Genomic DNA, 17,132 nt, shown 5'->3' with positions numbered 1-17,132 from the left:
GTACTTAAGGAACTAGCTGAAGCAATCTTGGAACTGTTAACGATTATCTTTGAGAAGTCATGGAAGATGGGTAAGGTCCCAGAGGACTGGAGAAGGGTAAGCATAGTACTTATCTTTAAAAAGGAGAACAAAGAGGACCTGGGGATTTATAGACTAGTCAGCCTGACTTCGTTAGAAAGATATTGAACGAATTATTACACAATCAATTTGTAATCCCTAGAGGACAACAGGGTGATAAATAATAGCCAGCCTGGATTTGTTAAGAACAAACTAACTTAATTTCCTTCTTTTGATAGAATTACTGGCTTAGTGAATGGGGGGAAGCAGTAGATGTAATATACCTTAATTTTAGTAAAGCTTTTGACAGAGTCCCACTTGACATTCTCATAAACAAACTATGAAATGTGATCTAGATGAAATTACTATTAGATGGGTGCACAGCTGATTGAGCAACCACACCCAAGGAGTAGTTATCAATAGTTCACTGTCAAATTAAGAGGACATATCTAGGAGGGTCCTGCAGGGATCAGTCCTGGGTCCAGTACTATTCAATATTTTTATTAATGACTCAGTTAATGGAGTAGAGAGCCTGTTTATAAACTTTGCAGCTGACTCCAAGCTGGGAAGAGTTGCAAGCAATGTGGGGGACAGGATTAAAATTCTTGATAAATTGGAGAATTGTTTTGAAATCAACAAGATGAAATTCAGTAAAGACAAGTGCGAAGTACTACACTTAGGAAGGAAAAATCAAATGCATAACTAGAAAATGGGGAATAACTGGCTAGGTAATAGTACTGTTGAAAAGGATCTGGGAGTTATAATGAGTCAAAATGTGATGCAGTTGAACCCCCCCCCCCAAAAAAACAACTAATATAATTCTGGGGTGTATTAACAGGAGTGTTGTATGTAAGACACGGGAAGTAACTGTTCCACTCTACTTGGCACTGGTGAGGCTTCAGCAGAGTACTGCGTCCAACTTTGGGCACCAAACTTGAAAAAGATGATCATGTGGACAAACTGAAGAGTCCAGAGAAGAGTAACATTAATGATAAAAGATTAAGAAAACCTGACCTGTGAGGAAGGTTAAAAAACCTGTGTATGTTTAATCTTGAGAAAAGACTGCGAGGGAACCTGGTAACAGTCTTCAAACAGATTAAGGGCAGTTAGAAAGGAGATGGTGAGCAGTTGATCTTCATGTCCATTTAAGATAGGACAAGATGTAATTGGCTTAATCTGAAACAAGGGAGATTTAGGTTAGATATGAGGAAAAAATTTGTAACTATAAGGATAGTTAAGCACTGGAATTGATTACCAAACAGGGTTGTGGAATCCCCTTCATTGAAGGTTTTAAAGAACAGTTTAAACACCTGTCAGAGATGGTCTAGTTATACTTGATACCACATCAGTATAGAAGAATGGATGAGAGGACCTCTCAGGGTCCCTTCCAGCCCTACCTTTCTATGATTCTGTGACAGAAGGAGATACATTTTCTTTATTTTTTTGTTAATCAGGTGAGCATGATGAAAGTGAAAGTCTTCACCATGAGATATCTGGAGGACAAGAAGGGGGAGAGGGTGATTTCATGTATGATGACACTGCATCTTACAGTGGCTTTGCACCTGCAGGGCCGCAGAGGAAAAGGTACTTTGCTGAATCACTAACATTTCCAGTTATTCCCCATCCTGTTCTTCTTGGTGACAGCACTGTGGTTGGCAGCACATCCCATGGCTAGAATATCAACTTGCTGAAAGTACTGATCTCTCACCAGCTGTACTTCTACATTGTATATGGTGATTGTCACCAAATGCAGGTCACTGCAGAGTGTGAGTAATGGAAGGAGAACCAGGATTAAGCTGCTAATGAAAGTGAGTTAGAGAAAGAGGACAGAAATCTTCTGAGTTGTCATGGTTGATGATCTGGGGGAAAAATGTGAGTCTGATCCAAGTCTCACTGTAGTCAGCAGGAATTTTTTCATTTACTTCGGTGAGCATTGTATCAGACCCTGTATTTATATCGGCTATATATGTATAGCTATATAATACTCTGCGTGTGCAGAGTTACTTCATATATATGTAACCCCTACTTGCTCACAGAGGCATCATGTCCCCCTCTAGTGCTGTTTATGTCCCCTAGAGATTGATGAGCCTGCTACAACCTTGGCTAAGAGACATGCCTCTGTTACAAAATGCTGACCCACATGGGGCATCGGCAGTGGGGATCAAACCTGTGACCTCTGGAACTTAATGCATGAGCCTCTACTGCCTGAGCTAAAAGACGTCTTTCTATTAGCCAAGCCAGTAGCAGGCTTATTAATCTCCACTGGGCCTGGACACCACTAGGGGGGACAGAGTGCCACTCCAAGCAAGCAGGGGTTACATATATCAGTGTGGAGAGAGAGAGAGAGAGAGAGATGTCTGATGAAATTAGAAATATAATGTCCTGTGTTATGTGGAGGTCAGGCTAAATGATCATAATGGTCCCTTCCAATCCTAAAATCTACAAATCTATGAACTGGATCAGAATCAGACAGAGACCTTCAGTTCCTGGCATTTATTCCCTCTTTGCATTTTCATACTAAGCATTAAGATAAAATGTGAAGACACACAAAGCTGTTTTTGGGAGATATGAAAATACTTGGTATCATTATCCCCAAGAAAGATCCCAGGGCTCACATTTGAAGTGACTGCTGGTGATATAAAACCAAGTAGCCTATCTCAAAACTAGCCACTAAAAATAGTCGTTTCAGGGAAAATGGTATTAAACACATCTCTTGAGCATGTGTCAAAGAACTAAGAATGTAATGTTTTTGATGGGTGAGGCATAATATTCTGTTCCATAATTTAAACAGAGCAAAACTGGAGTCCAAAATTCATGCTGGCGAAATAAAATCCCAGAATTATCAGGTGAGTAGACTGCAGTGCACACATTTATAATAACATTACTTATGCTTATTAAAATAACTGATGGGATTGAATCTGAGACTGCTTTTGTGCATGTGTTGTATTTGTGCCCTGCAGATTGCAATAACAATCATTGAAGCCCGGCAATTAGTTGGTGAGAATATTGATCCAGTGGTGATCATAGAGATTGGAGATGAAAAGAAGCAAACGACAGTCAAAGAAGGCACAAATGCCCCTTTTTACAATGAAGTAAGTACCTTGCAGTTGGGAAGATGCTATTTGAAATGGTTGCAGAATGGTGACTGTTCATATTACAGTAACTAGAGATTAATGACTAAAGCAATCTAATCTCTCTGACAAGGAAAGTGTGTCAGCAAGCTGTTTAAATTTAAAGTATGGAAGAGCAAAAGTGACAACTCTGCTCCATCTTGCGTCTCTCAACCTCTCTCTTTTCACATTCCCTCCAATCTCATCCGCTGAGGATGTGACTCGCTATGTCTCATTCCTCCTCTACCACTCCCATCCCTCATTCATGAGCTCTTCCCAGACTAGTTCCCCCCAACCCACTATCACCCTCTTCAAGTTCAAATTGCTCCAACACTTGCTTTGGCAAGTTTCAGAGTAGCAGCCGTGTTAGTCTGTATTCGCAAAAAGAAAAGGAGTACTTGTGGCACCTTAGAGACTAACAAATTTATTAGAGCATAAGCTTTCTGAGCTGTAGCTCACGAAAGCTTATGCTCTAATAAATTTGTTAGTCTCTAAGGTGCCACAAGTACTCCTTTTCTTTTTGCTTTGGCAAGTTACACAAGGAGTTTGATAAAATAACTTCCAAAGTAAATCAAATTATTTCTTCTTCTGGGCTTCCCATCTTCTCTGCCTCTACCTTTTAGATTTAGAGCTCTTAAATAAATGTAGTCTGTGTTTAAAAATAGTCAGTCGGAAGTATATTAGATTAGGCCATAACTTCAAACTGTGTGGCAAATAGTGCTTGGTAATAACAGCATTAAGAACAATACTAAACTGCAGTTTTGTTTTTCCACAGTATTTTGTGTTTGACTTCATTGGACCTCAAGTGCATTTATTTGACAAAATTATCAAAATCTCTGTAAGTATTTTGGGAAGTTTTATGTTGTTTTATTAAACAAGGATCAAATAATCGGCTGTGTGTGTGTTCATAAAAAGAGAAACAATTCTGTTTTAAATGCCAATGGTAACATAAGGTTGAAAGTGTGTGCTCTAAGGTGAAGTTAGGGATGAGGAAAGGGAGAAGTGGCAACTGGTAATGACTTAAAAGAGACTTAAAACAACCGAACAGCAAGATACAGTGTGAATTTTACGGACATCTTTTTGAAAGTAAATTATAAACTAGTGAACAATGTGTAACTTGGTTGGATATTTGAGTGGTGCATTGGCCTCACATTGGCCCTCTGTAGAGAATGAATTTCACCCAATATTAGCGGAGCCCTCAGCATTGTCTTCATCCCTTTAATTTTCAACCTTCACATCAGTTTTTCTCAATTTACTGAGCTGAAACTTTTTTTCAGGGGGGCTTATCTCAATTCTTCCAAGGCAACCCAAGTTCAGATTTGAAAGCTGCATTCCAGCTCTTTAGGCATGAGCAATACCAGTGCTAAAACAATCCTCGCATTTTAATTGTTCCTTGTTATTCAGGAGGAAAAGGAACTCAACTGTATGTTAAATTGCTATGCTCAGCACTACATTGACTCTGTTGTGGTGAAACCCCAAGGAGCAAATCCAACTATCTCAATCAGTCTTACTTTGAATACTGAAATGGACAAACCTACAGATACTTATTTTGTCAAAGACAGTTTCATGCACCTGGGGAAAGCTTAATTAATTGCTAATCTCGGTCAGGAATATATTCCTAAAATAGTTGATTCTACGAATGAAGAAGCATTTAAAGTATGCTGTGGGGAATGTGTGTGTTTTGCATAGCATTGAGAGGTTTAATATGTAAAACAAATATAGATCTAATTAGCACTTTCCCTAGAGAGAAATCAATAGTTGAATGTTTCACACAAGCAAATGGAATGATACTGAGGAAGTACGCCTTTGTTTCTCATTGAAGCCCAAGATGATGAGCGTATCTAAGCAGGTGTTGGTTTGGACAACATATCTAGAGTTTAGGGATGAATCTTCAGACTTCTGTGGCGCTACACTGATTTACACCAGTCGAGCATCTAGTCCTATATATGTATCCCAAGTCTTTTCAAACCTAAAACTGGGCTAGAACTTGAGCAAGAGATATGGGCCAGTGCCACTTGCATTTGTAGCTAGAAATACCACAAGCCTGGCCTCTCAGGTAGTATTTCAGCATTTTTGCTTCCAGTCTCAGCCTCACATCCAAAAATTTCCAAACTATTAAAAATGGTTCAGTTTGAATTTGGTCAGAGAAATGATAATGGTTCAAGATATTGGGAAAGGTTCTTTTTTATTTTTTTTATGAAGTACATTGCCCATTTATAACAAATTCACCAGGCCTATATAAGAACAGGGCCCACATTTGAGTGGCAGAACCAGATGGCTGTCTAAGAGTCATGTGGATCCATGCATACAAAACCTGTTGTTGTAAGATTCAGAGATGTTCACTATGTATTTGAAGAGCCAGGATCCAGTCTCAATTTTCATACCATCAGAAGGGCAGAGCTTCAAATGCAGTTATCTTGGTTGGGTGCACAAAGTGGGTATTTTCATGTACGAATGGCCAATTTGAGGCCCAGCAAGTCAGCTGTGTTAGCAAATTTCTAATTTGTATTCCAAACTAATTTTGTGGCGTTTTCCTCTGTAGCTTGGGCATATAAGGGTGAAATTCACCCTATGCAGAGCAGCAGTGCAAGGTCTTTTGACCAGTTAAAACTCTGCTTACACCCTTAATATAAAGCTTCATTGGGGCTCAACTAGTGCGTAGGCCGCCTTGTTGGCCTTTCGCCCAGATTCATAGATACTAAGGTCAGAAGGGACCATTCTGATCATCTAGTCTGACCTCCTGCACAACGCAGGCCACAGAATCTCACCCACCCACTCCTAAGAAAAACCTCACCTATGTCTGAGCTATTGATGTCCTCAAATTGTGGTTTAAAGACTTCAAGGAGCAGAGAATCCTCCCTCAAGTGACCCGTACCCCATGCTACAGAGGAAGGCGAAAACCCTCCAGGGCCTCTTCCAATCTGCCCTGGAGGAAAATTCCTTCCCGACCCCAAATATGGCGATCAGCTAAACCCTGAACATATGGGCAAGATTCATCAGCCAGATACTACAGAAAATTCTTTCCTGGTTAACTCAGATCCCACCCATCTAATATCCCATCTCAGGGGATTAGGCCTATTTACCCTGAATATTTAAAGATCAATTAATTACCAAAATCCCATTATCCCATCATACCATCTCCTCCATAAATTTATCGAGTTTAATCTTAAAGCCAGATAGATCTTTTGCCCCCATTGCTTCCCTTGGAAGGCTATTCCAAAACTTCACTCCTCTGATGGTTAAAAACCTTCGTCTGATTTCAAGTCTAACTTCCTGGTGGCCAGTTTATACCCATTTGTTCTTGTGTCCACATTGGTACTGAGCTTAAATAATTCCTCTCCCTCTCCGCTATTTATCCCTCTGATATATTTATAGAGAGCGATCATATCTCCCCTCAACCTTCTTTTAGTTAGGCTAAACAAGCCAAGCTCCTTGAGTCTCCTTTCATAAGACAGGTTTTCCATTCCTCGGATCATCCTAGTAGCCCTTCTCCGTACCTGTTCCAGTTTGAATTTATCCTTTTTAAACATGGAAGACCAGAACTGCACACAGTATTCCAGGTGAGGTCTCACTAGTGCCTTGTATAATGGTACTAAAACCTCCTTATCCCTACGGAAATACCTCTCCTGATGCATCCCAAAACCGCATTAGCTTTTTTCACAGCCATATCACATTGGCAGCTCATAGTATCCTATGATCAACTAATACTCCAAGGTCCTTCTCCTCTTCCGTTACTTCTAATTGATGCGTCCCCAGCTTATAACTAAAATTCTTGTTATTAATCCCTGAATGCATAACCTTACACTTCTCACTATTTAATTTCATCCTATTATTATTACTCCAGTTTACAAGATCATCCAGATCCTCCTGTATGATATCCCGATCCTTCTCTGAATTGGCAATACCTTCCAGCTTTGTATCATCTGCAAACTTTATTAGCACACTCCCACTTTTTGTGCCAATTAAAAAAGATTGGTCCCAAAACTGATCCCTGAGGAACTCCACTAGTAACCTCTCTCCAGCCTGACAGCTCGCCTTTTGGTAGGACCCGTTGTAGTCTCCTCTTTAACCGATTCCTTATCCACCTTTCGATGTTCATATTGATCCCCATCTTTTTCAATTTAACTAATAATTCCCCATGTGGCACGGTATCAAATGCCTTACTGAAATCTAGGTAAATTAGATCCACTGCGTTTCCTTTGTCTAAAAAATCTGTTTCTTTATCAAAAAAGGAGATCAGGTTGGTTTGGCACAATCTACCTTTTGTAAAACCATGTTGTATTTTATCCCATTTACCATTGACTTCAATGTCCTTAACTATTTTCTCCTTCAAAATTTTTTCCAGGACCTTGCATACTACAGATGTCAAACTAACAGGCCTGTAGCTACGCGGATCACTTTTTTTCCCCTTTTCTTAAAAATAGGAACTATATTAGCAATTCTCCAGTCATACGGTACAACTCCTGAGTTTACAGATTCATTAAAAATTCTTGCTAATGGGCTTGCAATTTCAGGTGCCAATTCCTTTAATATTCTTGGATGAAGATTATCTGGGCCCCCCGATTTAGTCCCATTAAGCTGTTTGAGTTTCACTTCTACCTCAGATATGGTAATATCTACCTCCATATCCTCCTTCCCATTTGTCATGCTACCATTATCCCTAAGAGCCTCTTTAGCCTTATTAAAGACTGAGGCAAAGTATTTGTTTAGATATTGGGCCATGTCTAGATTATTCTTAACCTCCACTCCATCCTCAGTGTTTAGCAGCCCCACTTCTTCTTTCTTAGTTTTCTTCTTATTTATATGGCTATAGAACCTTTTACTATTGGTTTTAATTCCCTTTGCAAGCTCCAACTCTACTTGACTTTTAGCCTGTCTCACTTTATCCCTACAGGTTCTGATCTCAATAAGATAGCTTTCCTTGCTGATCCCTCCCATATTCCACTACCTGTATGCTTTCTGCTTCTTCTTAATCACCTCTCTAAGATGCTTGCTCATCCAGCTTGGTCTATAACTCCTGCCTATGAATTTTTTCCCCTTTCTTGGGATACAGGCTTCCGATAGCTTCTGCAGTTTTGATTTAAAGTAATCCAAGGCCTCCTCTACTTTTAGATCCATAAGTTCTTCAGTCCAATCCACTTCCCTAACTAATAGCCTTAATTTTTGAAAGTCAGCCCTTTTGAAATCAAAAACCCTAGTTGCAGATTTATTTTTGTTAATCCTTCCATTCAGTTTGAACTGAATTAGCTCATGATCACTTGAACCAAGATTATCCCGTACAATCATTTCTTCTATGAGGTCCTCACTACTCACCAAAACCAAATCTAAAATGGCATCCCCTCTAATCAGTTCAGCAACTACTTGATGAAGGAATCCATCAGCTATTGTATCTAGGAAAATCTGAGCCCTATTATTATTACTAGCACTGGTCCTCCAGTCTGTATCTGGGAAGTTAAAGTCTCCCATGATCACGCAGTTTCCATTAGTATTTACTTTATTAAAAACATTAAAAAGGGCTCTATCCATATCCAAATTAGATCCCGGTGGTCTATAGCACACCCCAAGCAATATCTTAGGGGAGGCTCTATTAGTTTTCTTCCCCAATGTAATTTTTGCCCAGACGGACTCTGTCTTATCCATTGCATTGCTTGTGTGTATTTCAACCCCAATTGCATGCACGTTTTGGAGTCTGGTGCTGTCCAGCAGGATCAAATCCATAGAGCATGGAAACTAGTTCTTTGTAAAATACTTGCTGCACGTGAAAAGTAGATATTTTCCCAAGAGAAACAGTTCTTCCATTTGAATTCTATACGTTTATCTACATATATTTAAAAGATACAAAAGTAAGTAGAACATATTAAATCAATATCTTGCTTATTCATTTTTTCTCCACACTACATCTCCTTCTTTTAATTATACTATAATTATGAGAAGCCTTCACCTGGTAAATGTCTGTTATTTTACTTCCACGTCTAATCTTTCTGATTAAGTTTTTCTTCGGTAACTTAGCCATCTGTCAACATCTGGGTTGAGGACCTGAATGCCAAGTTTCAACAGAGAAAATGGGCCAGTGCCTCAGCTGGTGTAAGTTGGCCTAGTTGCATTGAATTCAATGGAGAAACTTGACTTACACCAGGAGAGGAATTGGCCCCAAGGTTGTAATGATTAGGCCATAAACAAAATATGACCAATTTAATGCAATGCTAATGTATGCTATTATAATCAGGAATTCATTTCAGTTATCTTGGAACATGGCTTTAGAAAAAAACAGCATGTCAAGGGAATAAAATTGAATGAGCGAGCAAATACGTGTCCTGGCAAGAAACAGCACCATAGGGGATGAAAAACTTCCTACATTTGCTTGGTTTGAAGGTAGCCTGAGGAGAAGCAAAGTTTAACAGCCTTCTGGACTACTAATCCCTCACACACTGAATCCGTATTATCATGGAAATGTATAGACCTATGTTTAGAAGCCTCAGGAAAGCAAATAATGTAGCAGCCCAGCGATTAGTCTAACTACCATTTGATTCCTGTTCTTGGGGGAGAACGGGGCACTTTTCTGTCTCCCAAGCCCTTAAAAATGAATAGATTTCCTTCTCATTAACCTCTTCAGACACATTATGGCAACATCCTTTCAATGCTGTAGGCATGATTGATATTGTACTTTCACTCTAAGCCCTTATCCTCAGTACTCAGTTACATTCTAGGCTATATTTCTCCTGCTCCTTCTCAGCTGGAAAGTTTGAAGAAAATTCCTTCAGTTATTTTTTGAGTTTATTGATTGTGAAAAAACCCACCATGGGTTTTTAGCTGTTCAGCTTGTTATTGTGCTTTCTTCTGCCTTCCTCCCCCTCCCCCATGGAGAAAAGAAAAAGAGTTTGATTTGAAACATCAAACTTGCCTGCTTTATTACATCTGGGTGGAGAGCGGGGAGGGTTGGACAGCGGGGGAAACTTGAGAAATAAGAGTGAAAAAAATATATACAGAGCACTGCACACAAGAGCTGTTAGTTACTTATTTTCCTTGTTATTTTAAGAGCTTCATCCTGCAAGGGGTGGAGCCCTGTGGGACTTCTGTGGGAATAGAGAACACTCAGAATCTCACAGGGGTATAGGTTCTGGAACTAGGGGTGCTGCCGGACCCCCTGGCTTGAAGTGGTTTCCATCATATACAGGGTTCACAGTTTGATTCAATGGCTCTCAGCACCCCCACTATACAAATTGTTCCAGCACCAGTGCACAGGGATTCACTTCACACTGGAAGGCCCCTACATGCCCACAAAGTGTAGTTTTCACATAGGACTATCCCTGAATATTCACTCAGACTCTGGAGAGGGGAGAGAAAATAAAAGGAAAGCAATGAGAGAACTGGACCCTGCCCATGACTTTTGCTCTAATAGATCCCTTTCTTGCCCTGACTAAAGCTTTATGAAATGTTGTGGTTTTGGTAGCGCAGGACTTGTGAAAGTTTTTTATGTGGGGTGGGGCTGCCAGTTTGGTTTCCATGGGTTCACGCTCCAATTACAGCCACAAAGTCAAAGGGAAATTCATCCAAAGGTGTTGTTTTCCTTGGCTTCAAGGTGAAACCACTGAGTTTTCATGGTTTCTTGAACCCCAAAGCCTATTTTAACTCAGGTTCCTTGAAAATTAGATGGATGTTATATTAGTGATTTGACTGGTCTGGCATTAGGTTGGCTGCTGCTTCAGTTTCCCAGAAGGCCTTACTGAAGGCTACAGTCTCATGATCCTTGGGCTACAAGTCCTATGATTTGAGAGGAGACTCAAAGTCTATCTCCCCCATGAGAGACCCAAACCAAAAGCTGAATCCAAGTCTGTATCTGTGTCTAGAATATATAGAACTGAAGCCCTGGATATGTGTGCTTCCAAATTTGGGGGCTCAAAGTCCAGATCCAAATTTGAATTGTTGCCAAGTTTCGGGTGTGTCGATTTGGCTGTTCTAGAAACATGAACTACGAACTCAGACCCTAACCCAGATCTGGGATTTTAGTTTCAGACTATCTTTCCTTCCAGTTTGGCCAAAGATTGTCTGCAAGATGTGCTAGCTCTTGTGAACCTTCTTCTCAAACATGGGTTGAGTTCCAGATTTTTAATTAAATCCGAAACCAGTAAGATTTGTTTCATAACAAAAGGTTCGCACAGCTCTTCTTCCAACCGCATCACAAGGAAATGCTGCTGGCCTACAGCCTGCTTGTCACCATTGGTACACACTCAGGGATTTGAAAACCAAATCCAGATGTGAGGGGGAATGATCTAACCAGGAGAAGCTGGTGTTGAATCCCTAATCTGGAAGGATGGAGCAAGTGTCCCATGGACCTGATCTTCCTCTCATTTGCACCAGTTTACATCTGTGTCACTCACTGACTTCAATAGAATAACATTTTGTGAGCTCAAAATTGGGCCCACTGAGTGAAATACATATTGAAACTTTGGAAAGTGACAATGTAAATCCTTCTCCTCTGTCTACACACAGTTTTTGTACCAATTTAACTATTGGTTTAGAAACCAATATAGTTAAGCAGGTGCAACCCTTAGTGTGGATGCAGTTATTCTGGGATAAAACTGCTTATATCCCTCTTGCCTGTTTAAATGGACATATGTATGTAGTTTTATATTGTTATAACTGCATCCAAGTTAGAGGGTTCCACTGATTTAACTATATTGGTTTCTAAACTCATACAATTAAGGCAGCACAAAAACTGACCAGCCCTAAGGTGTCTATGTCTGTTGTTGGATATGATCCCAACTGGTTGCTGTGGCTGCTTTTGTCATCTATGTCAAGTATCTTTGCTTGGAATTCTGTTTCATATATTGAGTGGAAGGGAATCTCTAATGTGCCTTTCTTCAACAGGTTTTTCACAACAAGTTGATCGGGAGCTTATTGATTGGCTCCTTTAAAGTAGATGTGGGGACAGTGTATAATCAGCCAGGTAGGAGATGCATTTTCTAAGTTCTCTTTTGTTACATGTGTGTTTTTTCTGCTGTTTGTCTTCTTCAGTCACTGGAATCCCTTCCTGGGGCCATCATAGAGGGATTCACCAAGGTCCAGATTTTCAAAAGAACTCATCTTCTGTTTAGGCACCAAAATAAATGGTTAGATTTTTTTTTAAGAGCTCAGCATGTTGCATGCTAAGTGTTGCAAAGTTAACTGCAGAAAGCTAGGTGTTCTTGCGAATCTGGCCCTTATTTAGGTGATTAAATGGAATGTGAGTTCTTTTGAAAAGCTGGCCCCATTTGTGGACGGTGAGTGCTTGAACATCTGGTCCCATGTGTTGTATAAGAGGGGAGGTCAGGGAGGGAATGGGGGAGATAGACAGGAGATTGGAAAAGGGACCATGTAGGACAGTAAAATGAGAAGAGGAAAACAACAAAGAAAGACAAAGGAAGAAAGAGACAAAGCAGGAGAGAGAGGAAAAGATCCACCCATTTGCATCAGCACCTCTAGAGCTGTTACGCACTTTCTGAAATTTTAAAGAACTAGCCCAGGAAGGAATTTCGCTGATTTCCTTCTACCTCACATTTATGACCAGTCAAGTGTGGTTCTAGGAAACAAATATCTACATTGCAGTGCAGGTTTTAATGTATTTAACTTCTCAGCATCCCTGTAAGGAAGGGGCATGCTATTTTATAGCTAGGAAGCTGAAACATAGCAGCTCTGTCTACACTGCAAAACACCAACTCTGTGACAGCAAGTCTCAGAGTCTGGGTCTATAGATTCAGGCTTATGCTACAGTGCTAAAAATAGCAGTGTAGATGTTCCCACTCAGGCTCTCAAACCTGGTGAGGAGGGTAAGTCTCCCAGCCCGAGCGGGAATGCCTACACCATAACATTAGCCAGAGTCTGTAGACTCGGGCTTTGAGACTTGCTGCTGTACTGTGGGTGAGGGGCTTTTTGCAGCGTAGACATACCCAGAGAGACTACGTGCCTGACCCAAAGTCACACAGGAAGTCTGTGCAGACTTAGGCATAGAACTCTGTCTTTTCAGTCCCGGGCTAGTGCCTTAACCACTGGACCACCCTTCCTTTTCAGTTACCTCCACGAAGGGCATTGCCAAGGGTGTTTTGTAAATATGTAAATAAATATCCAGGCATTGAAGTGGTAGTGGTAGGGAAATGGAGCTCTAAATGCAAATGAGAAGGGACAGAAAAGAAGGCCGTAGTGCTGCATTTCCTCCATTTCACTCATCATTCTAACCACGCAGAATATGGAAGACACAGGCCCCTGTCTGCACTCTGTTTACCAGGCTAGACAGGGCAGTGGATTTACTCCTTATAACTGTCCTACAATATGAAGCCATTCAACAGAACTGCCCCAGTGGCTCTCTCTTTCTTATATTCCTCTGAGGTAGTCCACACAGAGGGAATTATTTCTGTCTATGCTGACCAAGAAACCCTGGTTCAAACCTGTCTGAGAGCAACCTTGCTTAAACAGGACACCAGCCATTGTCTGGAGAGCGCTGCACTGGGCCATACACTTTGACACTGAAAGCCTCTAGCAGATTCAGCTTTCAGCCTTTTCCCTTGGGGCTTCTCTTTCCCATCCTCCACTGTTTTCTTCTGAATCAGCTGCTGGGCTTGTGCCTTGCCTGTAGTTCCCAGCTAGGGCTTCACTGAGCAGCACTTCACACTGCTCCTCCGAGCGTGTTTATTTCCACTCAGCTCTGGTTCACATGCCTGTGCCTCTCCCTCTCCGTCATCCACCGCTCACCATTATTATCACTTGCAAATGTTCTTGGTGAGCAGGAGCGTTATTCTCTGGAAAGTACAAACATTGTTTGCAGCTTTCTGACTGCTGACATGCATGCTGCGGTGGGCGCGTTTGTGCCAGCTGCATGCCCAGCGTCAGAGCCCTCAGAAATTGTACTGAATGGTGTTCCATAGAACCACAGAATCATAGAACTGGAAGGGACCTCGGGAGGTCATCTAGTCCAGTCCCCTACACTCAAGGCAGGCTAAGTATTATCTAGACCATCCCTGACAGTTGTTTGTCCAACTTGCTCTTAAAAATCCCCTGTGATGGGAGATTCCACCACCTCCCTAGGCAATTTATTCCAGTTCTTAACCACTCTGACAGTTAGGAAGTTTTTTCTAATGTCCAACCTAAACCACGCTTGATGCAATTTAAACCCATTGCTTCTTGTCCTATCTTCAGAGCTTAAGAAGAACAATTTTTCTCCCTCCTCCTTGTAACAACCTTTTATGTACTTGAAAACTGTTATGTCCCCTCAGTTTTCTCTTCTCCAGACTAAACAATTTTACTAATTTTACTCCAGACTAAACAAAAAAAACAATTTTTTCAGTCTTCCTTCACAGGTCATGTTTTCTAGACTTTTAATCACTTTTGTTGCTCTTCTCTGGACTTTGTCCAATTTGTCCACATCTTTCCTGAAATGTGGCACGCAGAACTGGATACAATACTCTAGTTGAGGCCTAATCAGCATGGAGTAGAACGGAAGAACTACTTCTCGTGTCTTCCTTACAACACTCCTGCTAATATATCCCAGAATGATGTTTTCTTTTTTTGCAACAGCGTTACACTGTTGACTCATATTTAGTTTGTGATCCACTATGACCCCCAGATCCCCAGTAGATGCCTACTCCTTCCTAGGCAGTCATTTCCCATTTTGTATATGTGCAACTGATTGTTCTTTTCTAAGTGGAGTACTTTGCATTTGTCCTAACTGAATTTCATCCTATTTACTTCAAACCATTTCTCCAGTTTGTCCAGATCATTTTGAATTTTAATCTTATCCTCCAAAGCACTTGCAACCTCTCCAAGCTTGGTATCATCCGCAAACTTTGTAAGTGTACTCTCTGTGTCATTTTCTAAATCATTGATGAAGATATTGAACAGAACTGGATCCAGAACTGATTCCTGTGGGACCCCACTTGTTATGCCCTTCCAACATAACTGTGAACCACTCATAACTACTCTCTGGGAACGATTTTCCTACTAGTTATGCACCCACCTTGTAGTAGCTCCATCTAGGTTGTATTTCCCTAGTTTGTTTATGAGAGGGTCATGCGAGACGGTATCAAAAGCCTTACTAAAGTCAAGATATACCCCATCTACTGCTTCCCCCAATCCACAAGGCTTGTTATCCTGTCAAAGAAGGCTATCAGGTTGGTTTGACAAGATTTGTTCTTGACAAATCCTTGCTGTTATTTATCACATTATTATCTTCTAGGTGTTTGCAAATTGATTGCTTAATTATTTGCTCCATTATCTTTCTGGGTACAGACGTTAAACTGATTGGTCTATAACTCCCCGTGTTGTCCTTATTTCTCTTTTTATAGATGGGCACTATATTTGCCCTTTTCCAGTCTTCTGGAATGTCTCCCGTCTTCCAAGACTTGTATGAGCTTTTATGTTTTACAGGTCATCAGTTTTGTGACAAGTGGGCGCTTCTCACAGACCCTGCTGACATTAGGACGGGAGCCAAAGGATACCTGAAGTGTGATATCAGTGTTGCTGGGAAAGGAGACACGATCCAAGTCATTCAGAAAGCAAGTGATACTGAAGAGCAAATTGAAAAGTACTGTAAAAATTTCCTTACTTTGCATCTGTCAAAGAGAAAAAAAAAATACATGAAAAGTCCTTTTCTCCTGTTTATAGAATACATGCCTTGCTTGTGTAATCTGGCATTATTTTAACAAAAGTCTCTGTATGTTCTGCTTTGATGTGCTGGGAGGGGTGTGGGGGGCAGGAGAGTTGTTCTAATTCCACCACCAAATGAAAGGGAGGGATTATTGTCAGTTCCCTACCTCAGAGGGAGTTCATTCTCATCTCCGGATACTGCTAACTGCTTAATCATCCCTGCCTGAATGACTTTACTCTGGGGCCATTTGAAATATTTCTGAATAGCAATTTTTTGCCTGGAGAATACACCAGAGTGCAGCAAACTTCAGGTGTTTAAAAAACCTCCCCCCCTCCAAAAAAAACAATATGACAGGAAGATATTCCTTATCCTCCTAGTGTGTGTGTGTGTGTATTCTTTATATACATGTACAAACACTGCCCCCATTACAAGTTACATACACTGTACAAAGTATAAACATTTCTAGCAGGGGCACTTCATAGACACCTGCTTGCCAAGTGGTATTGCTGCGTACTAAAGTTATGGATCACTAGAAAATGCTTTTATTTAGGCGGAAAAACAAGTGTATACTCCATGTCCCACATTCCCATCCCCCGCCTCTGGGACACAGTATTTATCACAGGTTATGCTGTAAAATAATGGTGTGACCCCTTTGTTAAAAACATTGTCTTGGAATCACTTCATTGTCTAGTTGAGTTTTCATTCTGAGGGAAATGGCTTTTTTTTTCTTGTAGGAACCTCTTGATCCCCAAAGGATTTCCATCTGAAAGACCTTGGGCCAGATTTTATGTGAGAATCTATAAAGCAGAAGGGCTTCCAAAGATGAACTCCAGCATCATGGCTAATGTCACCAAAGCATTCATGGGCGACAGTAAGGACCTTGTGGATCCGTATGTGGTGGTCATGTTTGCAGGTCAAACGGTAAATTGGGACTGTATTGCTCACAAATGTAGGCCTTGTTTCGTGTCAGTTAAGTTATGTGCAAACATTAAAACTGATGCACTTTTACTTAGGGCAGGTCTACACTTAAAACACTGCATCAGCACAGCTGCACTGTGGTATTATTACACACTTTGGTATTATGTCTAATTCTCTTACAGTCAAGAAAGGCTAAAATTCCCAAGGTGGAACAAGCTGGATTCTAAGGCTGCATCTTTACTAATGAATTTCATAGCTCTCATTCTGTACTCTCTTCTGATGGTAGCTGTGGTGGAAGCTGTACTGCGGACACAGGGCACTAGCAGAGCTGCTGTTTTTATTATTGTCCCTACAGATAAGGCCTGTTTGCACTGTAATTTCCAGCATTGCTACCACTGGTGGAGATTCACTCATGCTTCATTCGGGCTAGG

At 40.8% G+C, this 17,132-nt stretch overlaps 1 protein-coding gene across 1 annotated transcript in view; it reads left to right on the top strand.

Moving 5' to 3' along the window:
• The first annotated feature begins 1,521 nt into the window (after positions 1–1,521).
• Positions 1,522–17,132, top strand: part of FER1L6 (fer-1 like family member 6) — a 107,762-nt gene continuing 92,151 nt past the window's right edge. Inside the window, exons 1-7 of the mRNA XM_038388273.2 lie at positions 1,522–1,641; positions 2,849–2,903; positions 3,018–3,149; positions 3,943–4,005; positions 12,036–12,114; positions 15,564–15,720; positions 16,518–16,704. Coding sequence (XP_038244201.2) covers positions 1,583–1,641; positions 2,849–2,903; positions 3,018–3,149; positions 3,943–4,005; positions 12,036–12,114; positions 15,564–15,720; positions 16,518–16,704 — 732 coding nt within the window. The 5' untranslated portion in view covers positions 1,522–1,582. The remainder of the gene's footprint in view (positions 1,642–2,848; positions 2,904–3,017; positions 3,150–3,942; positions 4,006–12,035; positions 12,115–15,563; positions 15,721–16,517; positions 16,705–17,132) is intronic.

The sequence above is a fragment of the Dermochelys coriacea genome, chromosome 2, assembly GCF_009764565.3.
Source record: "Dermochelys coriacea isolate rDerCor1 chromosome 2, rDerCor1.pri.v4, whole genome shotgun sequence".
NCBI lineage: Eukaryota > Metazoa > Chordata > Testudines > Dermochelyidae > Dermochelys > Dermochelys coriacea.
This window is presented reverse-complemented; position numbering and strand designations above follow the sequence as displayed.